At 40.9% G+C, this 27,057-nt stretch overlaps 3 protein-coding genes across 3 annotated transcripts; 2 read left to right on the top strand and 1 right to left on the bottom strand.

Moving 5' to 3' along the window:
• The first annotated feature begins 1,117 nt into the window (after nt 1-1,117).
• Nucleotides 1,118-4,882, top strand: LOC102704465 (probable beta-1,4-xylosyltransferase IRX9L). Its single transcript, XM_040524731.1, has 5 exons — nt 1,118-1,299; nt 1,625-1,724; nt 1,826-2,776; nt 3,632-3,881; nt 4,319-4,882. Exons 3-5 carry the CDS (start codon nt 1,860-1,862, stop codon nt 4,487-4,489), a joined length of 1,338 nt encoding a protein of 445 aa, XP_040380665.1. The 5' UTR covers nt 1,118-1,299; nt 1,625-1,724; nt 1,826-1,859; the 3' UTR covers nt 4,490-4,882.
• Nucleotides 4,883-18,131: 13,249 nt separating this feature from the next.
• Nucleotides 18,132-20,892, top strand: LOC102704191 (peroxiredoxin-2C). Its single transcript, XM_006644447.2, has 3 exons — nt 18,132-18,422; nt 19,453-19,532; nt 20,447-20,892. Exons 1-3 carry the CDS (start codon nt 18,268-18,270, stop codon nt 20,698-20,700), a joined length of 489 nt encoding a protein of 162 aa, XP_006644510.1. The 5' UTR covers nt 18,132-18,267; the 3' UTR covers nt 20,701-20,892.
• A 215-nt stretch (nt 20,893-21,107) lies between these two features.
• Nucleotides 21,108-24,064, bottom strand: LOC102718512 (rop guanine nucleotide exchange factor 9). Its single transcript, XM_006646133.2, has 7 exons — nt 23,464-24,064; nt 23,231-23,347; nt 22,970-23,124; nt 22,791-22,865; nt 22,398-22,670; nt 21,803-22,114; nt 21,108-21,701 (listed from the first exon to the last, which is right to left on the bottom strand). The coding sequence occupies exons 1-7, from the start codon at nt 23,780-23,782 to the stop codon at nt 21,324-21,326; spliced, it is 1,629 nt and encodes a 542-aa protein (XP_006646196.1). The 5' UTR covers nt 23,783-24,064; the 3' UTR covers nt 21,108-21,323.
• Between the last annotated feature and the right edge of the window lie 2,993 nt (nt 24,065-27,057).

The following is a 27,057-nucleotide window of genomic DNA, read 5'->3' as shown; positions in this document are numbered from 1 at the left end:
GAAAGCACTTAAAGCAAACGTTTTCTGGTCCGGCGAGAGGGACGCTGATTTTGGCTATCTTTTAAGATTGCCACACCAGATGCGTGTAGCACATGGCATGAATGAATTATGAATGGTGGTGGTTGTATGCATTTGTAATTGTAATTTTGTATCTCCATCCTAACGTAGGGGAGTTTTATATTGGCATTTTTAGTTTTCACATGGATGCAGAATTCTTCTGTTTTATCAATGACTTAGGCCGCATGTGGCAATGGATTATTTGTCCGGCACGAAAAACATAATAATATATTCGTATATGATTAATTAATTATTAGTTATAAAAATTTTAAAAATATATTAATATGACTTTTTAAAGCAATATTCTTTTAAAAATTACCGAGTCAGTAACGGGGGACAAGAACGACTATGTGGAACAGTTTGCAAATAAGTAGGACTAAAAATGGTTATATATGTAGTACGTGCGTTGTAACGGGATATCCAAATCTAAATTATACTACATCCGTTTCATATTATAAGACTTTCTAGTCTGGACTAAATTCATCAATTAATATATATATATGTAGATTTATTAATATCTATACGAATCTAAACAATGTTAACGTCGTATGCAAAGAGAGTACATGGGCATCATTCTTTTATTTTGCTTATTCTCGATTGGCTATGTATAACTGCAAAGAGGCAGGCGCGGCCATCACTCCTATTCTCATTAGATGGCAAGCGTGTTTAGGGCACGTCCGTAATGGATCAAAGTCTAGCCGCATGTGTTTTTTTACGAGAGCCAGCTGTTTTTCTAAGTGGCTCTTCACTACGAAGGATTTTTAATAGAAGAATGAAACTGTTTCCTCTAAAAGTCTATTCATTTGATCCGAAAAAACCCTAAAATAAAGCCAATATTTCACCGTGTGTGCTCCCAGTCCCCTCTGTCATGGAGGAATTTGCCATTAAGCATCGCTGGATAGTATAATCCAAAAGGCCCGCAATGATTACTACCCAAAAATACCGAGAGGTGAGGGGTTTAAATGCAACCGGGGGGGCTCCTTCCCCAACCCACCTTCCGACGACGGCGACCGGGCCGCCATATACCTCCCTCCTACCGTTTGTTCCTCCTCTTCTTCTCCTCTATCTCCCACCTCCTCCCTCCTCTCGCTACCCTCCACCACCATCACCAACTCCCCCTGTCCCGACTCGCGAGCGCGAATCCAAGCCTCGAGGCCGAGCCAAGAGCGGGGCGGAAGGAGGGAGGGGGGATACCTGCGCTTGGCTCTTCTCCCAGCTTGGGATTCGAATCCCAATCCCGAGGTACCCGTGTCTCCTCCTGTTCTGCCTGTTTATTTCGGAGAAAAATATCTGTTCTTTTTTTTTTTCCTAGTGCTTTGCGCTGTCCTGTTCGGATCAAGAGGTAGTCGCTCGACTGTTTTTTTGCTGCTTTTATTTGTTTGAATGCTGTCTTCTGCTGTTTGGAGATTGGTTCTGGGAATTCTGGGAGCATTTGGTCCTTTTGATCTGAGATTGTACTTTTCTGGACTGGTTTGAGCTTAAAGTTGTCTCCTTTGTTGCTGCCCTGTCTGTTTGAGCTATAGATCTATGATCCCCGTGTGTTAATATGTTAGAATTTGTCTTGCAGCGGGAGAAAAGTCTGAGTTAACGCCTCCTTCTACTGCGGATTTGGAAAAAATTCTGCGAACAGGCCGTGATACCAATTGCCGTTGAGCTATTAATTCGAGGTTAGAGTTTGAGCTTATAGGAGATGATGTGATTGGGGACTAAATCTTTTTGCTGAAGCCGCGATCTTGGGCCAGAATTTGATGTCTTTACTTGACTCCAGAGCCGTGCATGCTTGATGCTGTTGCCTTCCTGCAATGTCCCGAAGGAATGCCGGGGCAATGCAGAGGGAGGGGTCAGTCAAGGACTGGGAGGAATTTGATCCCTCGCCGTCTCCCAAGCTGGCGTACTCGCAGTCCTATGTTGCTATGAGGGGACTTCTGACATCAATGGCCTCTCTGGACCTTGTCCTGATGTCTAGCAGTCTCAAGTCTGCTTGGGCAACTATATTGTCCCACAAGCATGCCCGGTCCTTGGAGAGGTCAAGGTCCAAGGGAATGAGCTGCAAGAGGGCCATGCTGCACTTATTAGTGTGCTTCATGGTTGGTATCTTCATTGGATTCACGCCACCCTTTTCTGTAGACTTATCGGGGAAGATAGCTTCTGAAAATGGGAGGCTTCCATTTGATGGGGATGCCATTGACAGACAAATGGTAGAGCATCAAGGTACTAAGTTGGAGCCATTCATAGTGGGGGCTGAATCTGAAGCAAGCGATGAGCCACAGGTTGAAGAGAGTCCACCAGTCCCTGCAATGTTGGATGACGAGGCAGACTTTGTCGAAGCCTCACCTATTGTATATTCTGTTAGTGATTCTGGCATTGCCGCAAAGAAGCAGCTGATAGTTATTACAACAACCTCTGTTCGACCGCACCAGGCATATTACTTAAATCGTCTGGCTCATGTGCTAAAAGATGTCCCGCCTCCTCTTCTGTGGATAGTGGCAGAGTGGCCATATCAGTCCCGCGAAACAGCAGAAATACTGAGGTCTTCTGGGGTCATGTACAGACATCTTATCTGCAATCGGAATACTACAAATATAAGGAAGATTGTTGTCTGCCAAAAGAATAACGCGATTTTTCACATTAAGAAGCACCGTCTAGATGGTATAGTTCATTTCGCTGATGAAGAGAGAGCATACTCAGCTGACCTGTTTGAGGAAATGCGGAAAATAAGGTGATAACTCTGTTCTAACACTTCCTTTTCTACACTAGTATGTATGATGACCATGTTTGTCATGAATTCCTGAATCCTGACAGAAACTATTAGTATAAGTATAGATTTACCGCTCAGCTTTCGGGCATTCAGATTTTAGAAACTATTGTTTATCTGCTTATGCTGACTCTCCTATTATTCACTGCATGCCAATGCTGTAAAATCTTTAACTGCCTGCTGCATATGCAAAACATGAGTTCTGTGATTTCTAGTTTCTATTGATACTTTTGCTTGTGAAATCTATTGGTAAAAATTAATGTTTAAATGCTAGTCACCTTGCCTCAAAGAAATTATCTAGTAGCTACTAAATATGCAATTTATTGGTTTGATGGTGATATACATATTTTTCAGGTGGAGTTTGACACGGATATGCACTTGTTTTTTTCCTGTCATTCCACTTTTGCCATTATACCTTTCCTGTACTTGTATGTTTATTCTCCATATGATCTGATGTTCCCTTGATCCAAATGATGGTGTCCTAAACTATGGATTATTTTCTGCAATATAATATAGTGGGACATAGCTTTCTTCTTTATTTTCTCCACTAAAGAAAAGTTGGTTGATGATCACTCAATTTTGCTAAAGATATTTAGCAAAGTACCTTGGTTTTCCAGCAATTTAAATTAAGTGCTTTCTGATGTGGAAATGAAAATTCGGCAGAGTCTTCTAGCCTAATAAATGCAGAAACTTATGATGCTGCTACTACCACTGCAGTTGGATAAATGAATTCAGATCAATAATTTTGGCTTGATAGTCCCTGCAAAACGTGGAACTGGCGGTTGAGAATTCCTAATGCTCTTGTCCTATGTTCTACAGGCGCTTTGGTACATGGCCAGTAGCAATACATATTGGGACAAAGTACAGAGTGGTTTTAGAAGGCCCCCTTTGTAAGGGTAATCAAGTCACTGGATGGCACACAAACCAGAGAAGGGGTGTACCACGTCGATTTCCAATCGGTTTCTCTGGATTTGCTTTTAACAGCACTATACTTTGGGATCCTCAGAGATGGAACAGCCCCACTTTAGAGTCTATTATAGTCCATTCAGGTGGCAGAGGTGGCTTGCAGGTGAGTTTTTTAAGTATTTATTTGATTAAGCTGATGATAAAAATGTTTTCAGTAAGGTGTGGGGTATGGAACTCTGTTGTTCTGATGTAAACTGAAACTGACTTTCTAATTTCTGCTTCACTAAGATTCCAGTCAAAGTATCTATCAAACCATATAATTATGATCATTATCCTAGTTGAACATCTTTGTAAAAATCTGCTAATCTCGCTGAACAAATTGCACAGCAAGGCAAATGCAAACATTTTGGTACCATTTAGATCAAGTACATCAGATAAAGTGCAGTGAAAAACTAGCAGTACACATGACTGTTCCTTGTAATTTAGATACAACCATGAAATAGAAGCAATATGCTTGATAGGACGCAGCTCTTACAGTCTTACTAGAAGCACTTAAGAAAGTATCTAACACTGATTTACCAAAACATGGTGGCATTGCAGGAGTCGAGATTTATTGAGAAGCTTGTTGAGGACGAGAGTCAAATGGAAGGCCTTGGGGATAATTGCACTCGAGTTATGGTCTGGAATTTCGAATTGGAACCTCCTCAAGTCAACTACCCTACTGGCTGGTTGCTGCAGAAGAATATGGATGCCGTTGTTCCTATAACATAACTGTCCTGCTACTCCCCTTTTTGTTTCCCATCCTAGTGTGAATGATGCCTTCCTGAACTTGGTAGCGTCCAGGATCATGAGAAGCTGCACTGCCAAGATCTGGTTCAAATAATGTCATACTAGTAACAGTTGAAAAGCAAGAAGCCTGACAAAAGAAAGATTTTCTCTCTGTTGCATTCTTTTCTATATGTTGATTTTTCCACCATATTCATCCAGCTAGATATAGCCATGTACATTTCATTTCATTTCATTTTTTTTTGTTTCTGTTTGTTATATACATACATATCACCTTACAGATGTGAATGTTTACCTCCGTTGGGACTGTTGAAGAGCAAAAACATACTCTTTGATATACATGAACAAAGGTCAAATCAAGACTATAGATTGGACACATACTCCCGAGTTTCTTTTTCAACATTTAATTATCCACTGTTGCATTGCACCTTATTTTGCTCTGATTTCTGAATTTCTGTCGATGCAAACATTTTATTGTCTCCTAATGCATTCATCGAGTAAATGTAGTGACTGTAGTAAAGAAATTCCAATGTCGTTAGTATTATCGGAGGATGGAGCTCAGCATTTTTGGGACGCAAACTTGTCTTAAGACTTGTCTATGCAAAATCTGTTCTAACACGCTGAGGCTTGAGAGATTTCCTTTGTTTAGTTCACAAAATAAGTTAGATTAACAAGCCGGTAGGGGGATACAAGTTTATGTGGTCAGTCGGTTGTTGTAGGGTTTTGAAAGGCAATCAAACAATTGACTACATATTCAATATAGATTTAATCATTAATTCAATCAAGAAAGGAATGACCATCAACAGAAGAAAAACAAAACCTACTAAAATTCAAATGGGATCCTCTGCAATACTGCATGTGCCTGCAGAGGTTCCTGATCCACTAAAATTACTCAATTCATCCTATTAGAGATTTCACCCGAGACAGTATAAAATTATAACTAATAAGGATAAATCAAGAAACAATAGGTTAACTTGATATTTAGACACGGATAATAGGATAACTCATCTCCGATAAAATGTTAAACAAAACACATCAACTCAACAAAATCCATCTAATTAAACATAATCAAATATATTGGACTTAACCAACACAAAATAAGATATAACAAACGTAGGTTAATAAATCTTACCAAAAATGGTAAATAAATCAGATTAACCAAAGAAACGAACATAACTTAAGTCAAGCTGATAAGAGTATTGATCAAGCCGATGGAATTATAGGGTGGTGAGGTTCAATGTTATACCGGATATCGAGAATGTCATCAGAAAGCTAGTCCTAAGACTGGCGATGTGCCGAAATTGTCTGTATTAAACTTTGTTATTTATGCGTCCCTGGGTGCACATGTTTATACCCTTAAGATTTGTTTGCATTTGATGCGATTACATGCAACCAGTTGAGATTCTTAACCTAAAAGGAAAAGAAAAATATCTAACTTTATCTATATACAAAAGATATCTAAAAGTACGGAATATATCCGATATGATGTTGCTAAACTTATCTTTTATTTTCTATGAAACCTCATCGGAATCGGTTAGGCTTTCAATCGGCTTTTTAAAATAGGCCTTTTCCTGTTGACTTATTTTGACCAAATTTATTTTGGCTAACGATAAAATCAAAGTTGATTGTTAACATGAGGTCATTTCTTTATTGGATCAATATTATGCTCTTCACATTGTACGAAGTATTAGTCAGACTTTAAAAAAATTGTTTTATTTGACAAACTATGAGTTTTGTTTGCATCGATACAATGTAAGATAGGCTGACAGAGATTGTTTCAATAAGGAGTTTGACATGCTATGTATATTGGGTTCGCATTGTCGCCGATAATGGACTTGTTCAAACACTGGGTAGCATCTAAAAAAGGCCTGGTAAAAGGCCTAGGCCTGAGCCCAAGCCATGCCCAAACTTGGTGTAACGTACAGAGGTAAAGCATGTGCCTAGTTTGGCCTAACCCGACACTTAGGTTTTCATGGGCTTTTCTTAAATTTTAGGGTTTTGGGCTTCATGGTTCAATACCTAGTCATGGTCTCGGCTCGGTGCTTGTTGGACCAAATCAGACTCAGACTTTTCCTCGTTCGGTCTGTCTAACCAGGCTAGGCCCAACTTAAATAGGCCTAGTTCATAATCAGTTAACCACACTTTTCGGTGGGCACCACATTTAGAAATTGCTCGATAATTTGAAGTCCAAAGAAAATTTGCTAATTTTTGGGGGTAAGATTTGTGAAAACTTGTCGGTGTGTGGTTATTGATTATATCACTGAGTAGTGATAAATTTATTCGATATTACCAGTACGACTGGGTTTAGATGCCACAGGAGTTTAAACCATTGCATGCACATCACAAGAGGCTGGTTCCAAGGGAATAATTAACTTTTTCTCACTTTTATATTTGGTCCTAACATATTTGTCATATGAGGGCCTACATATCATAGATAATGAGTGATAAATCTGTTGTCGTCCAATTTTAAATGGTAAGAAGTTAAATAAGGCCATTTGTCGCATTGAGTTAAAACCTGAAGTCTGACCAAACGAACCAATGAATTGGAAAAAGGAAACATGCATAGCCCTTTCATCTTGGTAAGCCACGAAACCAAGCCATCTCAAATTAAATGCGCCTGAACCAGTTCATATGCGATAAAATGTGAATCTTGCGGCGCCCCAACTCAGCGAAAAAGAAAGAAAAACAAATACATGTACTAGCTTATTGTACAATGATAAAACACGACAAATAGTCTAGCATTTAACCATTTAATTATTCAATAATTACCCTATTAGAACTTATTGTACAATGCCATGTACTAACTTACAACTATTATTAACAAACGACTGGTTTCGTAATCCAAATAAAATACAGTACCTTGTCATTACTGGGCCAATCCCTACATGCCCCTGTAATTTCACCTAATCCCTTCTACGACACTGAATTATTTGAGTTGTGAAAACCAATAAGAAATAATTTAGTGAATATTTGTTATAAATTTTTAAAAATGGTTTTTATATGAAACATTATTTCATTATATTTAAAACATTTATTGTAAAAAGCTTTGCATCAAATTTGAAAATTACTTTTCAAAAAATATGCATTGAAAAAAGATTTGTTTTGAATACTTAGTTTTTTCACAAAATAGAAAACATATTTAATTTTTTAAAATAATTTTCAAATCAAATCTGATTAATTTTGTACATATCCCAAAAATTTCTACCTAAATAACATGTAGTTTTAATTCTTAATTTTCTATTGAAAGTAATGTATGGGTTTAATCCTATTTTTCAGAAAATAAAAAATAATAAGTTCTATTTTTAAAGTTGGTCATTAAATGATTATATCGCTGGTATGTTAATATAAGTTCATTTTTATATCAAAATTTATTTGGTACGTAGCAGGTATATATATAGGAGGGATAATATAGTCATTTTAAAATATTTAACAGTCAACTAATGGTCAACATTTGCCATATACTAACTTACAACTATTTTTAACCAACAACTACTGGATTCATAATACAAATAAAATATAGTACCTTGCGAATAATAATATGTACTAACTAACAACTAATTTAACCTTGTCACTACTTAAATACATCTACCACCATTTAGCAATGACACTACAAACTGCTACATAATTAACAAAATTGTCTAACAATTAACCATTTAATTGTTCGATAATTACCTGTTACAACTTATACTACATTGTCATGTACTAACTTACAGCTATTATTAACCAACTACCAGTTTCATGATCCAAATAGAATATAGAACCTTCTACCTAATTTATCCCAGAACTAATCTCTAACATGTACTGCCTAAGGGCTAATTTAAACTTGCGATTACTTTAATACACTGAAAAATGCCTGCTAACACTGCTAGCTAACCAAACACTGACCAAACACGTGCTAACCAAACATACACCGACAAATGTGAAACAATTAACAAATCACAAACTATTTTTTAATAAAATTTACTCAGTGATTAGTAATGTATACCTTCACTTCACTGGTGGAGGCCATCGCCACCTCTTTTCTCCTGGCCAGCAGCTCCTCGGCCTCCTCTCCGGCGTGCTAGCCCTTCCAGTCACCCTCTGACGACTCTCCACGACGACTAGCGATGTGGTTTATGCCTTCTCGGGGATGTGGTCCAAGAACAAAGCAGATGGATGGGGTTCGGTTTAGAGAGCGGCTTGTCGAACGCTGTTGCTGCACATGCGCCACCTATCGAACGCCCGCTGGTCAACAGCGTCGGTTGGGGGACCTATCGATCTCCCTCGGTTCGACAGGGTGTTGGTGCCATAGGCTGGTGGGCCCAGTCGACCCACCCCGTTCTACAGCCTGGGCGGTGGCCAGGTGGTGGGCCCTGTCATCCTCTAGCCAATCGACAAGCCCCTCATCGGCCTTCCACGGTTTGACAGGAGCCTATCGTTCATCCACTGTTCGATAGACCTGTATTTTTGCGATTTCACGTATGTGGCCTATAATCTGACGATTTTCTATTAAAAAATAATATTTCTCCAAAAACCTCGACAAGTATTTGTACCAGCAATCTGGCAAACGAAAACAACACGTTATCATTATTCAACTACTTGAAGGCAGTGGAAGTGCTGGAATTCATGGTGAGGGCTTATAATCCGTGCGCAATGTTAATATGAGAAAATTGGCAATGAGACTCTTAACCGGTTGGCCTCGCAAAAAGAAATATGATCATGCCAGTAAGTTATATGAAGTAAAATTTTCATAATATGTTTTCAAGTAACTGCTTCAACTGTCCTTCACTCCTTTGTGACTCACAAACTTAGGGATCAAGCCTGTAGACAACAAAAGGTACATAGATTCCATAAGACTATTTGTACGGGGCAAACTAATGGTCAAATCAGAGGGGGGGGGGGGGGGGTGAGCAGAGTACATTGCCCTTGTGAGAAGCATTTTAATAAGCACTCGAAAAGGGAAATTACTGACGTTATTGATAAATAAGTGGGCAAATGCTGCAAGGAACTGATATCTCAATAGCTCCATAAAAATTGCTTTTCTCCAATACCCTGCATTAAACTGAAGATACACTTTTGAAGGATTCAATATTATTTAGCCAAAACCCCAGAACAAAACCAGAAGGATCAAGTTCAAATCTTCCAGAATTGCATCATGAGACTCCATAGATTGACAGAACATAATCATCTCAGCATCATTCGGTAGCAGAAACATCGATGTGAGACCTTTCTGCGTTGGATGGGACTGCAACATGAGGCTCAATAATTTTCATGAGTTAAGTCATGGCTGCAATTCCTCCTTGGAGCCACTTGTAAGGTCAGCACATAAACATCTACTTCACCCGTCGTGCTCGCCGGGATCTTGGCTGTCCGTGCGTGCAATGCATAAAACGAAGATAATCAGCATTTGATATTAATCTACCAGACCTTGACTCATCAACAGACAAATCTGGGCAATTTAGACCAAATAAAATGCAAACCTTTCTTGCCATCAAGGAGTGGGAGGTGAGACGAACGCGAGACAGTGCGAGGAAGGCTGGATCGATGATTTGGCGACGGCGGCGGGGGTGGCGCAGCGTTTGCGAGGCGAAGGTGGTGGCGGTGATGGCGAGGCCGCGACGGGGGCGATGGCGCGACGGCGGCGGCGGGATAGCGCAGCAACAGCGAGGGCAGGGGCGGGCGACGGCGACGCACCGGCGGCGGGGGCGACAGCGCAACGACGGCGGCTGTGGGTAGAGCAACAGAAGCGTCGGCGCTGGTTTCGTGCGTGACGATAGGATAGATAGGTGAGGGATTAGGGAAATAGACCAGCATAAAAGAAAAGAGGCCCGATAGGTCTAATGATACAGATGATATGATCTGTCTAATAAGTAAATTTTGTTGGTGCATGGTAGAGTAGATAGATAGATTTCGTTAACCTGATTGGCGTGACATCCTCCAACTCCACGCGTCTCGTAACTCGTTGCTGATCGAGAGAATTTGCCGATCGGTAGAAGCACGCAAACCACCGACCACAAATGAAGCCAAGGCGCCGGCTGCTGCAGCTGCTCACGACGGCGCCACCTGAGGGCACGTCGACCAAGCGGCCTCTCGCGGCGGCGTTGAGCGAGGACGGGCGCGATGCCGCCGCCGCTGCGGAGGAATGACGACGGGAGGCGAGCGCGGCGGCAGGCGCTCTTGTCCCGTACGTGGCGCCGCCGCCGCCGCAACAGATGCGGCTCCAGGCGCCAGCCAGCGACGGCCACCGGCCCATACGCACCATCCCATTAGTCGCCGTCGCACTTGCACCGAAGAAGGTCGTCATGGCGGTGGCGCCCATGGAGCCGGGGTGGATTCGCGGGACGCTGCTCGTGGACCTGGGGCTGACGTGGGACTAGCCGGTGGTGTTCATCCACACGAAGACGGTGACCAGCACCGACCTCGACCCGCACCGGAACCGGCTCCGCCTCCCGACCTCCGGCGTGAGGAGCCGTCTCCTCCCGATGCTCACCCTCGATGAGGCCAGGGCCGCCAACCTGCTGGAGGACGGCGAGGAGCCCAGGCTGAAGAAGCGACGACGAACGGAGAAAGGCAGCGCCATCGCCGACGGGGAGCAGAAGCAGGGAATGCCGACGCCGTCGCCAGGGGCTCAGGAGCAGGGGGAGGGAGAAGGAACAACGCCGACGGGGACGAAGGCACAACCCAATAGGAGGAAGGGGAAGGCGCACGGTGGGGTGCCCGTGACGGTGTTTCACCTGAACGCCGGCATGAGGCAGCTGAGCCTGGTGCTGTGGGAAAGCAGCAATGGCACCATCATCAAGGGGAATGGCTACATGGACTTCATCGGCCGGACCGGACTGAAGGAGCACGACACCGTCCACATCTGGGCAATTAAGCGCATGGGGTTCCGCCTCTTCCGCGCCACCGTGCCGGAGAGCCCCTTCTACGTGGTGATCGTCAGCGGTTCGCGGCGCACATTCGAAGCTCCGCCACCGCTGTGCATGCCGCCGCCGCCGCCGCCGCCGTAATCTCACGTGCCCGTAGGCCGTAGGCCCGTATGTATAGGGGCTTTGCATAATTGGACTCTTCGGCATGGTGTATCTTTTTATTCGTTATTATATTTACTCCCTTCATTTTAGAGATATTTATTTTCTTTCTTTGCATGCCAGCCAAGTAGTTATTAAAATTTTTAAATAAACTGATAAAATAAATTAATACAAGATATATCACTTAATAAATATGGATGTATGGATGTTCAAATTTGACTTCTACAAGTTATGAGAAAAAGAATTAAGCTGAAACTAGTATGCACACATTCAAAGTTAAATTTGCTATTTTCATAGCTTATAGAAGTCGAATTTAAACCAGATATTTATGGAGTGATATATATCATATAATCTATGTTGTTAAATACTTTTATTTTTTTTACAACTATTTAGATGACATAAAAAAGCAAATATTAAACCGAGCGATGAAATATTTTTTCCTTCATTCCATATCATAGAAAACATCCATAGATCAACATGTATACTTTATATATTTGTCTATATTTGTTAGCTTATATGAATTTAACGAGGGTCAGAACATATTATAATACGAAACAAACATAATACTTTTGTAATATTACTGTGTTTATTGATTAGACCTGAAACATTTTGCTAGCAAGTGGCCTCTTTTGTTTCTGCAAGATTACATGTATTTTGAGTTTTTGGCAACGTAGTTGTCTTTTTTTCTCTCTCATGATCACACGGAAGACACGTACAGCTCATGGGTAGTTTTTCAACTTCAGGCACCGTTACATTGATTCTATTAAGTTTCAGCATTATCTTGAGAAATCTTGGTGTGCCATTCCAACTACATTTGTGTTGTTACGTCCTACCTCCGTTTCATAACGTAAGATGTTTGATTTTACATGTAATGTTTGACCATTTGTCTTATTCAAAAAATTATGAAAATATCATTTATTTTGTTTTTATTTACTTTATTATCAAAAGAACTTTAAACACGACATGTCATTTTTTTATTTGTACTAAAATTTTGAATAAGACGAATGATTAAACTTCTTAATCAAAAAAGTCAAACATCTTATATTATGAAACGGGGATACTAGTTTCTTATCCCGAAGGTTACAGATACCGCGGTATTTTCGAAGACGATTTTGATAAGGCTAATAATTAAAATTTAATTTAAAAAACTTAAATTCATAGCGATTTTAGGTTCTTTTTATCATTGTTTAATTTTAACTTAGTTTTTATATCGCCAAGAACACATATATAAAATTTTTATTTATAAATTATTTTCTATTCATACATACTATGTTTGATTTGTTTGATTTTTTTCCCCTGACCAAACGAAAAAGACGATCCCCAGACAAAATAGAATCGTATTACATTCTCGTAAGCACGTCATATTTGTGCGGATAAAAAAAAAATAAAAGAAGCACAGAGAAACCGTAAAATAGATAAGACGCATATGTTGTGTCTAGGCACGTAAGTTGGTTGGGCTGGAATCCTGGTCAAGATTTGAATGATGAAGAGCCCAAGTCGCAGAAAGGTCGAATTATCGATAATTCGATATGTCCGAGTGGTTAAGGAGACAGACTCGTATTGTGTTGGGCTTTGCCCTGCGCAGGTTCGAATATCCTGCCGCCGACGCGTTCTCTTTTTTACGAGTCGTCGTGTCACGACCTCCTTGAACCCATCAAACCACCGTCGCACGGTCCGCCGGTCGAGCACCCTACGGACCACCACCGACCAAATGCAGCACCAGCTGCTGCAGCTGCTCACGATGGCGCCACCTGCGGGCACGTCGACGAAGCGGCCTCTCGCGGCGGCGTTGAGCGAAGACGGGCGCGATGCCGCCGCCGCTGCGGAGGAATGGCGACGGGAGGCGAGCGCGATGGCAGGCGCTCTGATCCCGTACGTGGCGCCGCCGCCGCCGCCGCAACAGATGCGGCTCCAGGCGCCAGCCAGCGACGGCCACCGGCCCATACGCGCCGTCCCGTTAGCCGCCGTCGCACTTGCACAGAAGAAGGTCGCCATGGCGGCGGCGCCCGTGGAGCCGGGGTGGATTCGCGAGAGGCTGCTCGCGAACCTGGGGCTGACGTGCGATCAGCCGGTGGTGTTCATCCACACGAAGACGGTGACCAGCACCGATCTCGACCCGCACCAGAACCGGTTCCGCCTCCCGACCTCCGGCGTGAGGAGCCGCCTCCTCCCGATGCTCACCCTCGATGAGGCCAGGGCCGCCAACCTGCTGGAGGACGGCGAGGAGCCCAGGCCGAAGAAGCGACGACGAACGGAGAAAGGCAGCGCCATCGCCGACGGGGAGCAGAAGCAGGGAATGCCGCCGCCGCCGCCGCCGCCGGGGGTTCAGCAGCAGGGCGAGGGAGAAGGAACAACGCCGGCGGGGACGAAGACGCAGCCCAGTAGGAGGAAGGGGAAGGCGCACGGCGGGGTGCCCGTGACGGTGTTTCACCTGTACGCCGGCATGAGACAACTGAGCCTGGTGCTGTGGGAAAGTAGCAACGGCACCATCATCAAGGGGAATGGCTACATGGACTTCATCAATCGGACCGGACTGAAGGAGCACGACACCGTCCACATCTGGGCAATTAAGCGCAGGGGGTTCCGCCTCTTCGGTGCCACCGTGCCGGAGAGCCCCTTCTACGTGGTGATCGTCGGCGGTTCGCGGCGCACATTCGAAGCTCCGCCGCCGCTGTGCATGCTGCCGCCGCCGCAGTAATCTAGGCCCGTAGGCGGTAGGTGTAGGGTTTTTGCTTAATTGGACACTTCGGCATGGTAGATAGCTAAGAGGACAATCAATGTATCTTTTTATCCGTTATTATATTTACCCCCTTCATTTTAGAGATATTTCTTTTCTTGGTTGGATATCTATTTCTTTCTTTGCATGTTAGCTAAATGGTAATTAAAATTTTTAACAAAATGATAAAATAAATTAATACAAGATATATCACTTCATAATATGGTTGTTCAAATTTGACTTCTACAAGTTATAAGAAAAGAAATTAAGCTGAAACTAGTATGCACATGTTCAAAGTTAAATTTGTTATTTTTATAGCTTATAGAAGTCGAATTTAAACCTAGATATTTATGGAGTGATATATCTCATATTAATATATATTGTTAAAATTTTTTTACAACTGTTTAGATGACATAAAAAATGGATATTAAACCGAGTGATGAAATATTTTTCCCTTCATTTCATATTCATAGAGAACATCCTAGATCAATATGTACGTTTTATATATTAGTCTAGATTTGTTTGCATATACATGAATTTAATGAGAGTCAGAACATCTTATATATATGAAACAAACATAATACTTTTGTAATATTACTATGTTTATTAATTAGGCCTGAAGCATTTTGCTAACAAACATAATACTTTTGTTTTGTGCAAGATTACATGTATTTTGAGTTTTTGGCAACGTAGTTGTCTTTTTCCTCTCTCATGATCACACGGAAGACACGTACAACTCATGGGTAGTTTTTCAACTTCAGGTACCGTTACAAAGACTGTATTAAGTTTCAGCATTATCTTGAGAAATCTTGGTGGGCCATTCCAACGATATTTGTATTGATACGTAGTTTCTTATCCCGAAAGTTACAGAGACCGCCGTCTTTTCGATTTTGATTAGGCTAGTAAGTTAAAATTTAATTTTTTAAAAAATAAATTTGTAGCTGATTCTGAGTTTTTTTTATCATCGTTTAATTTTAACTTAGTTTTTTATATCGCTAAAAACACATATATAAAAATTTTATTTATTAATTTATTTTCTATTCATACATACGTCGTTTGATTTTCTTCTTGACCAAGTGAAAAAGATGATCCCCAGACAAAATAGAAACATGTTACATTCTCGTAAGTCGTAAGCACGTCATATTTGTGCGGATAAAAATAATAATAAAAGAAGCACAAGGAAACCGTAAAATAGATAGACGGATATGTTGTGGCTAGGCACGTAAGTTGGTTGGGCTGGAATCCAATGATTAAGAGCCCAAGTCGCAGAAAGGTCGAATTATCGATATGTCCGAGTGGTCAAGGAGACGGACTCGCAATCTGTTGTTTTTTTTTTTTTGCCTGCGCAGGTTCGGATCCTGCTGCCGACGTGTTTTTTTTTTTCACGAGTCGTCGTGTCCCGACCTCCTCGAACCCATCAACGCACCGTCGCACGGTCCGCCGGACAAGCACCCTCCCGTCCGTGCAACCCGTGGCGTGCACCGCCTCTGCCTCAGCTCGATCCCATCTCCTGCTCCCTCGCGCGACATGCGGCGGCGCCTCCGCGACGGCGCACCGTTCGACCGTGCACGTGGCTCGCGGACGCGGAACCTGAGCCCTTAACCTCATCAACCTAAGCTGGCCCACGTGTCAATGACGAAATCCTCTGCAGCCAGAGTTATTAGTATAGGTAAACCGGACTAATCAAGAAAACCAAACTAATATAAACCACCGATACATTAACACACAATAGCCTATAAAACCTATTAAATAAAACTGTTAGAATATATGATTAGAAATACATTATGATTTAACATTATTTTTAAAAAGAGAAGGAAAATTCACTCGATTTATATACATGATTAGGGGGATGATGGAACCGTCGTAGACGAGAAGTGATTATTTGGAGTTTGTGTGGAAAAATCCAATGATATATTTACACATGAAAAATAATTTATAAACAAAATATTATAAGTGTTTTTATGATCTAAAAGCCAAAATAGAAAATAAAATTAGGTGGAAAATTTCAAAATAAACTCCATTTTAAAGTAAAAAAAATATATTTTGCCAACATAAACATATAAACATTAACGAAAAGACAATATAGGCATTGGTGTTAACCGGTGGATTGGTATCGGCGGTCGTGACAATGGATCCTATTAAGTTAGGAGTCCAAGGCGGTGGTGAGGTGGAGCAAATATGGTACACGCCGGCTTAGAGCAAGTTTAATAGTATAGCCAACTAATGGCTATAAATTGTCTATAACCAATTTATACAATAGTCATATAGTATACAAATATCCGGTCCTATCATACACATATGTTTCTTGGAGTCCGTGCTATAACCAGCTACTCCTTTTCTTTCTTATCACCTTAAAATGTGCTTATAGCTGGTTTATAGTTTGCTATTGTACCTGCTCTGAGCAAGTTCAATAGTATAGCCAACTACTAAATCATTTATAGTCAATGTAATAGCCAACTCATACTTTAGTTACCTATAAAACATATATTACTATATCCCACATATCATACATACACTGTGTCTGGGAGTTCATGCTGCAGCTGACTATAAATCTGTAGCTCACTATCCTTCTCTTCTTTCTTATCTTATTAAAATATGTTTACAGCCGACTTATAGTCACTATTATATATACCTGCTCTTAGCATGATAAAAGGAGAGGGGAGGAAGAGATTGACAATGGCATGAGGAGTGTCTGAGATTAAGAGGATGGGATAAGCGAAAAGTTATAGATTTTATATTTTTAAAATTAGGCTTGTTTAGTTGTCAAAACTTTTTGGCATAAGAGTCACGTCGAACGTTTGACTAAATGTCGAAAGGGGTTTTCGGACACGAATGAAAAAATAAATTTCAAATTCCGCCTGGAAACCACGAGACGAATTTTTTGAGTCTAATTAATCCGTCATTAACACATGTCGGTAACTGTATCACTTATGATTAATCATGTTCTAATTAGGCTCGAAAGATTCATCTCACGATTTCCCCACTATATAATTAGTTTTAATATTCATATATATTTAATGCTTCATTTAGATATTCTAAAATTCAATATGATGTTTTTAGAAACTAAACAAGGCCTTAATAGACTATTAGCTGTTTTGTTTTCTCATATCCATTTGGTGCCCTTATTCTGTATGATTCGGGAATCGCGTACAATCACAATTTCTACAAGCAACTTCGTACACCTTCAATTTCACGATCCGTTCAACGATTTAAAGTCTGCTGATCGGAAAAAATTCCACGCAGTACACACCCTAGGGCCCCGTTCGGCAGGCAGCTTACATATCTCTATCTCTAAGAGCTCTCGTTTTCCGCGCGCATATTTTCCGAACTGCTAAACGGTGTATTTTTTTATAAAAATTTTCTATAGAAAAGTTGTTTTAAAAAATCATATTAATCTATTTTATATTTTTAATAATTAATAATTAATTAATCATGTACTAATCTATTAATATGTTTTCCGATAACTTACCCTCTTACCCCTCAGCCGAACACGGCCCTAGAGATACCAAAAGAATATGTTGGATATCACATTGAATCTTTGAACATCTGTATAAAGCATTTAGTATAGATAAAAATAAAAACTAATTACATATTTAGAGAGAAAATTATGAGACAAATCATTTGAGCCTAATTAGTCCATGATTCACTATAAATGCTACACTAGACTATATGTGTTAATGACTGATTAATTAGGCTCAAAAGATTCGTTTTACGGTTTTAGACAAGCTATGAAATTTATTTTTTTTATTCATGTCCAAAAACTTTTTGATAAAATATTCAACGAAATTTTCTTTTATGAACTAAACGAGTCATTCGCCACAGATTTTCCGTTCACACACGGCGGCAGAAGCAAAGCGTCAACAATCAGCCAACCAAAGCATGTCACAATCAGAGGCCCCCTATTTATTCGCAATCCCTCTTCTCAGCATCTTGTTGCCATCCATCTGCCCATCTGCCTTTCCCGTCTCATCTTCTCCTTCCTCTGTTCCTCCCCTACTCCCCGCTTCCCGGGCAAGAGGAATCACAATCGCCGAGAGAGCGACATGGCCCCGATTGGCGTCGGCGACACCCTCCCCGACGGCCAGCTGGGGTGGTTCGACGGGGAAGACAAGCTGCAGGATGTCTCCGTGCACGGCCTCGCCGCCGGCAAGAAGGTCGTACTCTTCGGTGTCCCCGGTGCCTTCACCCCCACCTGCAGGTCTCCTCCCTTCCTACGCTCCCCCCGCTTTCTTGGAGACCTTTTCTCATCTAAAAAACGGGACTTTGTATCAGATCGAGAAATTTATTTAACAAGACAGAAATGGGTAGTTGTGGCCTTGACCAATCCAAGATTAGTGCTTTACTAGAGATATCACACTGTCTGGGGTAGTGGGGGTTTGATTTAACCAGCTTTGATGTTACTCCCACTCCCTTCTGAGTTCTGAATGTCAGAGTGAGGGGTTTAAAAATCTTGATGTGGGTTTATATAATGCTGGCTGTATGGCTGAAAAGTGAGAAGCAAACTCCATGAATTGTTCCCCAGCTTCGGAGCACGCGAGAGAAAAAAGAATATATGTTTTTGGCATCTCTGCTAGAAACCGATAGGCCAACTAGCCAAGATCTGTAGCAGGATCCAAAATGGGGATTTTGGCTGTAGTTATACCCCATAATACGTGGAGATTTGCTCAGAATTTCGTTCCAGATCTGTTCTAGTTCATAGCAGAATAGACTGATATCTTTTCTTCTTTACTGATATTCCCTACAGAATCTGTAAACCTGGATGCAACTAACTAAACTAAAAGAAACGATATGAATAAAAAAATGGAGACACGAGTCACACGACTGATAAATACAGATTTTATTGAGAGCAAGTGGTCGTAACTTTTTTTATATGCTGAAGTGCTCCTAACTGGCTAACTTTTATTTTCGTTCCACAGATTAAACTGAAAGGCTGTAGTTTTTTTTACTTATTTGGTTTTCAATAATTTGAGCTAGGAATATTTCTTACTTCCCTTCACCATCATCCTCTGTTGGCAGTTGGCACTTAGCACCATACTTTTGGCATATCTAGCTGGCAATTACATCGTTTTTCCGTCCTTTTATAAGAGCTTGCTGTTCTATTGTGCCATGGCAGAGGTTTAAGTTATCGTATTACGTTGTCACCCACCGTTTTGTTGTCTTCCTTTTTCATCTCTGAAAACATGAAGAATTAATATGGTGTCTTCTGTTCATTTCTTCCATGGCTATAGCAATCAGCATGTCCCAGGCTTCATCAATCAGGCTGAGCAGCTCAAAGCCAAGGGTGTAGACGAGATCTTGCTTGTCAGTGGTATGTTTCTTGCATTTGGTTGTCTCTATTCATAATCCTAAATTAGCGTGTGACAAATCTTCACTATCAATTACTTGACCTGAGCATAGAAGGACAATGGAAGCTTTCCATTTATTTCAAATATTGTCAGCCCATCTTTTCACTTCTGCTTATGCTTATAAGCCAAAATTTAAATTTTCAATCTTAGATTTAGAGTAGATTTTAGGATTTTTTTTTCAACTTAGTTTATTTTTCAGCCTTGACTTTTAGATAACTAACAACACGTATATAAATTTTTATTCATAAAATATTTTTTATTTGCAAATATGTTATTTGGCCTTTTCATTTTCTCATGTTCTCAATAAAGTTATGTAGGATAGATTACTGGTTTCCATAGTAGTCCCTTCAAGTTTGACCATGTTTAATAAAAAATATAACAACATTTCCAATGCAAAATAAATATACTATAAAAATATATTCAATGATGGATTTGATTTGATGAAAGTAATTTAGTATTGTAATGTTAGTAAAGTTTTATATAATCTTGGTTAAATTTAAAAATGTTTGACTCATGACAAACTCAAAGTGACTTATATTATGAAACAAATGAAATATATAATACTGAATCAAGGCAGTTGTGGCATGATATGACTATGACTTGTGAGTTTGAGAGTGAGGGAAGAAGTAGATCGCACACGTGGTATCTCATTAGTGAATGATAAATTAAGTTTTAGCTAGAAAATAGATTAATATGATTTTAAAGCAACTTTTTAGGTAGAATTTATTTTTTGCGAAACACACATTGTTCAACAGTTTGGGAAATGTGCTCAAGCTCAAGGGAAAATAGGGAATTTTTTTGCTCTTTTCCTCTCTTTCTATCACAAACGAACGGTGAATTATTTTGATTCGTTGTGAATCTTGATATAATTTTGCAGTTAATGACCCCTTTGTCATGAAGGCGTGGGCAAAGACATACCCGGACAATAAACATGTAAAATTCCTTGCTGATGGTTTGGGAACATACACGAAGGCACTGGGTCTTGAGCTTGACCTATCTGAGAAAGGACTTGGTATTCGTTCGAGACGGTTTGCTCTCCTTGCTGACAACCTCAAAGTCACTGTTGCAAACATTGAGGAAGGTGGGCAATTCACAATCTCTGGTGCTGACGAGATCCTCAAGGCACTGTAAGAGCTTCAGCTCTTCGGAATGGCAGCAATCGCTTGGACCTCTCTTGTCAAATCTTGTTTAAACCTGTCTGCAACGTACTTTTGCGAATAAAATTGTCGATGGGCTGCCTAGTTATACTATTCAAGTCTGTATCCACTGTTGAATCATCTAATGTTCAGTGCTCGTGTCAAGTTAGTCTTCAGTTTATATCTCAATTAAAAAAGGTTAAATCTTTCCACTGACAGTGGACCAAGGATTTCTGAAGTAAACTGGACTATAGGTGAAAAAAATGAGAAATTTACGGCAGAAGCATATACAGCTAGAGGTAATCGTGTTATGGTGGGTGCGCGGCTGCGCGCATGTTTGCTACTGTAATGCGAAGAAAAAGAGGCCAGTGTGCATTCAGTTATTCCGATACCGGTGGATTCGCATTCTGAATTGCTGATCTATTTAAGCGAAATTCACCAACCAAGTTGAGGCCGTGAAATACGCATACTGATTTCAGCTCACCTGAGCCGAACATATTACACCGCCAATCCACCCCATCCAGCCACGCTGAAGTGTGAGCTATTTACAGGCTCCTCTCAGCTAGATGGCCCCCTCTGTCTGTCTGGAACAACCAAGCATTTTAGAAGACGCAGCAGCTACCTCTGAGAAAAGCCTCTCAACCCGCCCCCCACATTATCGATTTTCTCTATGTGCAAAATCTTCTTAGTGACCATGCGGTGAACTTTCCTCAGCTTCCCGCCGTTGGCATCCGCGCCTTTGCTCTCGAGTTCTTGCTCCTGCCACTGCACGGAATTGGCATCCATGCTGCTCAGCCTCTCCTCTTCCTCCAGCGCACCGTCCATGGTGGTGACATCTGGGATGTCAACTATGCTGGGCCTTCTCCTTGATTTCGCGCGCTTTGGGTCTCGGGCGACGGCGTCGGCATAGAGAACATCTTCGATCCGTGATAAAACTGCAAAAGCTAAGCTCTCGAGGGTCCTGGAGTAGCTCTCCAAGATGGCGTATCCAACATCCTGAAGAAGAGGAGTAGCATATGCAAGGGACATAAGCCACAAGCAATGTAGCAAATCAGAAAAAAAAATTAACTACATGCAGCTGCGTTTGTAGTTTGTACCCTGTTGTATTGTATCTTGCTGATGTCGAGTGAAGACTGAGGAACACCAGGGAACCTGTGCTTGAGGATGAGCAGGACAGTTTGTGCCCGCTCTTCGAATTGCTCTCGTTTCTCCAAGCTGACGCCAGGGCCCCATGAGAGTTTGTTGCAAATTTTCCTCTGCCAAATGACAACGGAGGCCTCAATTCGGTCTTTGAGATCGACAATCTTGTGCTCTGTCGACAGGTCTACAGAGTTTATGAGCTCGTTGGGATCAAAATAATCATCAGTGATACATTTGTATATCGAGTCTCCGAGGCTGGACCTTCCATTCTGCAAGATATGAAGCACTCAATTAGATTAACCTTAGAAGTTCTTTTCCAGGAAAACACTGTCCTCATACGTTTTTTCAGGAAAGCACTCTACTACCACATTCCAAAATTCAGTATTTTTTTGTTCAAATTAGCATCAAGCAAAAAAAATGAACACACTCCGATAATAGACATATGTAATATTTGAAAGGATATTTTATATATATATATATATATATATATATATATATATATATATATATATATATATATATATATATATGTCATTATAACGTATAAGTCACCTTAGGGAGAGTTTCGATATATTCTTCTGGGATCTCCATCTCTGTAAGAACATCAGCATTAATGGCCATGGCTGCCTTCAGCACTTGCCCTACAAGGTCCTTCTGGTGCAGAATCCACTTTCTCGATGTATCCGACAGACCCTCAGGAGGGACTCGAACTGTTGGGATCCACCACTTGTCGCCTTGTCTTGGTGCACCACCCCCTTCATTCTCATCAGAGTTTTTAGACACGTACCAGAATTCTTGATCATCTTTGAAATTGTCAAGATACTCCTGTTCAACAGACAAAACATCATATGTAAAACTCAAATATAGGAAAATGATCACTAGAGATTGGAAAAACTCCAGAATTTGAGACAGCTATATATATATATATATATATATATGCTTTACAAGGAGCATGGCGTCGAGTTTCCGCAATGCCGGGACGTTCATGAGAAGATCCCTGCGCTGCTGGGTACCCATCACCTGGTCGACAAGAATGACGAAAATGATGTGTTACACGTGAATCCCACGACAAAAATTATGCGGTTGCAATTACTTGGATAATACTGATCGATCTTGTGGCTAACCTCCATGCTGGTTCCATCCGTGGACGCCTGTTGCGTAGGGACGAATTCGACGATGTGGTCGGTGACAGACAGCAGCCAGTCGATCTCCTTGTTCCATCGAGCTCTCCGGTCGGCACCCATGGGCTCAAGACGGCGCTGCTCCCCGAATACCGAAGCTGCAATTTTTTCCCACGAAGAAGAACGAAAAAATGTCTCAGGACAGGCAAAAGAAAAATTCAAGAGATGTTACTGGCTATGCATAGCACGTGGAGTGCAAGTGACCTGCGAGATTGGTGATGGCGTTGGAGAGAGCGAGAGCGGAGGAGACCCCTTTGCCGGTGCCGGACATGTCCTCCCCGAGCAGCAGCTTGGCGAACTTCTCCTTCATCAGTTCCATATCTGCAGCCGGTCGAATTAACAATCAACGAAACGAAGCGATCGATCGACCGAAGAAGAAGATGTCCATGTGGGGACAGTGGGAGATTCTTTTGCAGATAGGCGGCTATGTTGATCACCTGAAGGCGGCCCACTGTCACGGACGGTCTTCGATGGCACCGGCGGGGGCAGGTCGAGGGAGCCACCCGGTTTGGCCCTGGAGCCGTGGCTCCTCGACAGCACCCGCTTCTGCAGCGGCGGCAGAGGCGGGGCCGCGTCGTCGTCCTCGTCCGCCACGCTGCCGCACCACCTGCCGCTGTTGCTTCCACGCGAGGACGACGACAACGACGGGGACGGCGACGACGAGGAAGAGAAGGAAGGGCTGGAGGACATGGTGATCAGGCGCCTCGGTAGAAACCTGTCGAGGCTGTGGCCGCGCAGCAGGGACCGCCGCACCATCGATCGATCACAAGCTCATGTCATCCAGGAAGAAGAGCTCATGTACGTGGAGGTTGCTGTCCAGCTCGATGCGCTAGCCGCTAGCTGGAGCTCGATCGATCGACGACGACGGGGGGTTGGCTTCAATGTCGCGCGCCGGCCACCTCGCCGGCGCGCCCGAGAGGAGTGGCGTGGACGGCCTTGGGTTTTCTCGGCCGGCTATAGCTGATCGACGCGCGCGAGGACGCAGGGGAGCGCCTGGCTGGCTGCTGCGTCCTCGCGTGGTCGCGTCGGAGAAGACTGGGGCGAGCCGGTGAGGCGGGTGTTTTTGCCGGCCTCTGGGAGGGCCAGCCAAAGTTGGAAACCGCGCGCAAAACGCGGCATGCAATGGCTCGCGCCAAATATAAGCACCATGTCTAAATTTTTCCTTCCTCAGATTTAGCTGGGCTGGGCATGCAGTGATTGATCCATTGGTTTTGCCATGGGAATGGTTTGCGAGTTGCAAGGCAGGCACGCACGCATTGCCGGGGGAGACGCGTGATCGTTCCTGGTCCCAGTGGATGGCCAGCCGGTGGCGCGGAAGAGGCGATTTTGCGATTGATTGCTACTCCCTATGTGCCCCCAGTGTACGTGGGGTGCTTATCTTTTTGGCTTATTTAAGGAATAAAGGAAACACCATAATTGTTACTCCCTCCTAACATTTTTGTAAGCCGTTGGCTAGTGTCTTGTATTTGTGCGTGGAGAGATATTTTTGTAAGAGGTTGGCTAGTGTCTTGTATTTGTGCATGGAGGGAGTAGTAAATAATAATTTATAAATAAAATTTTTATATATGTGTTCTTATTTTATCTAAAAATTAAGTCTGAAAAATATATTATGATAAAAACTCTAAATCAACTTCAAATTTAAGATTTAAAGTTTTAAATTTTAGTTTATAGAAGAAGCGAAAAGATGATGGTGTTTGTCTACTGCCTCGATTTTTATTTAACATTGTTGACGGTTGAATCTACGTTTGATCATTTATCTTATTTTTTTTACAAATGCACAAAATTATAAATCATGGTTAAAACGTCTTTAATAATAAATCAAATCATAATGAAAATGATGAATAGTTATGTGAATTTTTTGAATAAAGAATGATTAAACGTAGATAAAAAATCAATGATATCAAATAAAAAATAAAATAAATATATTATAAGATGTTTTGATCATAGACTTATCCACTGATTAATAAATATATATATTGCAATGGACAGGCATATTATAAAATACATGATTATTAGCATTCATACGCAATGGATGTAATGCTTTATTTTGCAATAACAAAAGAGTAACATAAGCAATTTACGGTCACCGTAGGTATATGTGGTAGTTGATCCTCGAATATAAACTTTTCTCTAAACGTCAAATGGATGTGATTATTGACATGTGGTCCAATGATGGTAGGGCACACGTGCCTATGTGATGTAACATCAAAGGATGCCATTCTGTAAAGGAAACGTCACATCGAAGTTTTGACCGTCATAAACTAAAAGTTGTACATAAATATTAGGGTAAAAATAGCTCGGAGTATCTTAATTTTATTATTGGTGTATTTGAGTAAAAGGTTAATATAGGGAGGGTTCAAATTTGCATTTTGGTGGATCATGGAAACAAAACTACATAATTTGGTTCCGTGTCTACACTGATGGAACCATTAAGTTTTGTACCATTGATTATGTTAGACGGTACCTGTTTGTGTTTTTTGCGCTAGATTGCAGTGTTAAGCAACAGCCATTTGTTGATGTATAGCTTCATAATTTAGCGACTTGATACCATTCTTATTATGTTGTTCCAATATTCCACGTAAAATGAACTACTGAACAAATAGGTACGTTCAAACCGCAAAGGAGCGAAGCCCACCAAACTCACTTTGTAATTACAGGCATTTTATCAGAACAATAATAAAGCATATCTCAATATCTTATAGAGTAATTACTAGTACTTCAGTATGCAGTCGTCCATGCATCATCCTCTTCCCACCCTCGTGCGTGTGGCATCGTATTGTAAAAATGAAAAAGAAAAAGAAAAAAATCACACCTACCTAGGAGAAAATACAAAAAAAAAAGTAGTTGGTTAACAACTTAACATACGGTTAGATCATTAAGCTAGATTCTCAATTCCGGGGACTTCGGATGATTTGCCATCCTCCCGAAAGACGCATTCCAAAATGCAACTTTCTTGTAAACTTTAACTATTTGTCATTGGTCTCATAGATTTTGTTGATTCAATGTCACTTTTGCTTAGTTTTATAGGATTATAGCTATACAGGATCTTTTATCTTGATAATAATAATTTTTTAATTGTTAATTGGAATTTAAATTTTCTAAATTATGTTTTTACATGGAACTCATTTACCTATATTCTAAATTATACTTGTTCATAAAGTCTTTTTTACATAATATTTAATTTATAATTTAAATTGTAGATACTTGTAAATTGTATTTATATATTGACCTTTTCTCTTAATTTACACATGGACCCTTTTTTTATTTTAAATCTTAAATTGTATTTCTAATCTGATTCACTGAAATTTTAGTTGTTTACAAATTGTATTTATAGATTCATCAATTTTAATATCAATAGTTTTATTTGTAATAATTTTCAATATATAAATACAATTTAGAAGTATCTGGAATTTTAATTATAAATTAAATATTATGTAGAAAAGAGTTTATGAACAAGTACAATTTAGAATGTAGGTAAATGGTTTCCATGTAAAAATATAATTATAAAATTTTAATTTAAATTGATAATTAGAAAATAATTACTATCAATATAAGAGATCCTATATAGCTATAATCCTACAAAACTAGGCAAAAGTGATACTGAATCAACAAAACCTAATAGAACGAGTGGCAAATAGTTAAAGTTCACGAGGAAAGTGACATTTGGGAATACGCCATCCGGGAGGGTGGCAAATCATCCAAAACCCCTCAATTCTGGGCTTCCTCTATTCTCAATTACATAGTCCACTACTAGTTTCTGGTATATTTTTAGTCCACGGTCAGTTGCATTAATGCACGAATGTGTTTTGCTAGTATATATTTAAAAGCTGACACCATCCATCCCTCCACTCATGTGCATACTTAGCCATGTTTAAACTAATGCATAGACATATACTCTATTCGTTTCATATTAGAAGACTTTCTAGATTTGTCTAGATTCATCCATATAGCAATGTATATGTTTTGTATATTTGTATAGATTTATTATTATACGTATGAATCTAACCAAGACCAGAAAGTCTTATACTATG

Source organism: Oryza brachyantha, chromosome 1, assembly GCF_000231095.2.
Source record: "Oryza brachyantha chromosome 1, ObraRS2, whole genome shotgun sequence".
Lineage (NCBI taxonomy): Eukaryota > Viridiplantae > Streptophyta > Magnoliopsida > Poales > Poaceae > Oryza > Oryza brachyantha.
The sequence above is the reverse complement of the archived record's forward strand: the minus strand, read 5'-3'. Positions and strand labels throughout refer to the sequence as shown.

What these genes read in the sequence shown, in the direction of transcription:
- LOC102718512 (XM_006646133.2), bottom strand. Translation starts at nt 23,782, where the DNA reads ATGGTGCGGCGGTCCCTGCTGCGCGGCCACAGCCTCGACAGGTTTCTA. An exon ending in CGGATGGAACCAGCATGGAG is followed by an intron (nt 22,866 to 22,969) that starts GTTAGCCACAAG and finishes CTTGTCGACCAG; the next exon opens with GTGATGGGTACCCAGCAGCG. An exon ending in AACTCGACGCCATGCTCCTT is followed by an intron (nt 22,671 to 22,790) that starts GTAAAGCATATA and finishes TCTGTTGAACAG; the next exon opens with GAGTATCTTGACAATTTCAA.
- LOC102704465 (XM_040524731.1), top strand. Translation starts at nt 1,860, where the DNA reads ATGTCCCGAAGGAATGCCGGGGCAATGCAGAGGGAGGGGTCAGTCAAG. An exon ending in GAGGAAATGCGGAAAATAAG is followed by an intron (nt 2,777 to 3,631) that starts GTGATAACTCTG and finishes TATGTTCTACAG; the next exon opens with GCGCTTTGGTACATGGCCAG. An exon ending in GTGGCAGAGGTGGCTTGCAG is followed by an intron (nt 3,882 to 4,318) that starts GTGAGTTTTTTA and finishes GTGGCATTGCAG; the next exon opens with GAGTCGAGATTTATTGAGAA.
- LOC102704191 (XM_006644447.2), top strand. Translation starts at nt 18,268, where the DNA reads ATGGCCCCGATTGGCGTCGGCGACACCCTCCCCGACGGCCAGCTGGGG. An exon ending in GCCTTCACCCCCACCTGCAG is followed by an intron (nt 18,423 to 19,452) that starts GTCTCCTCCCTT and finishes CCATGGCTATAG; the next exon opens with CAATCAGCATGTCCCAGGCT. An exon ending in CGAGATCTTGCTTGTCAGTG is followed by an intron (nt 19,533 to 20,446) that starts GTATGTTTCTTG and finishes ATAATTTTGCAG; the next exon opens with TTAATGACCCCTTTGTCATG.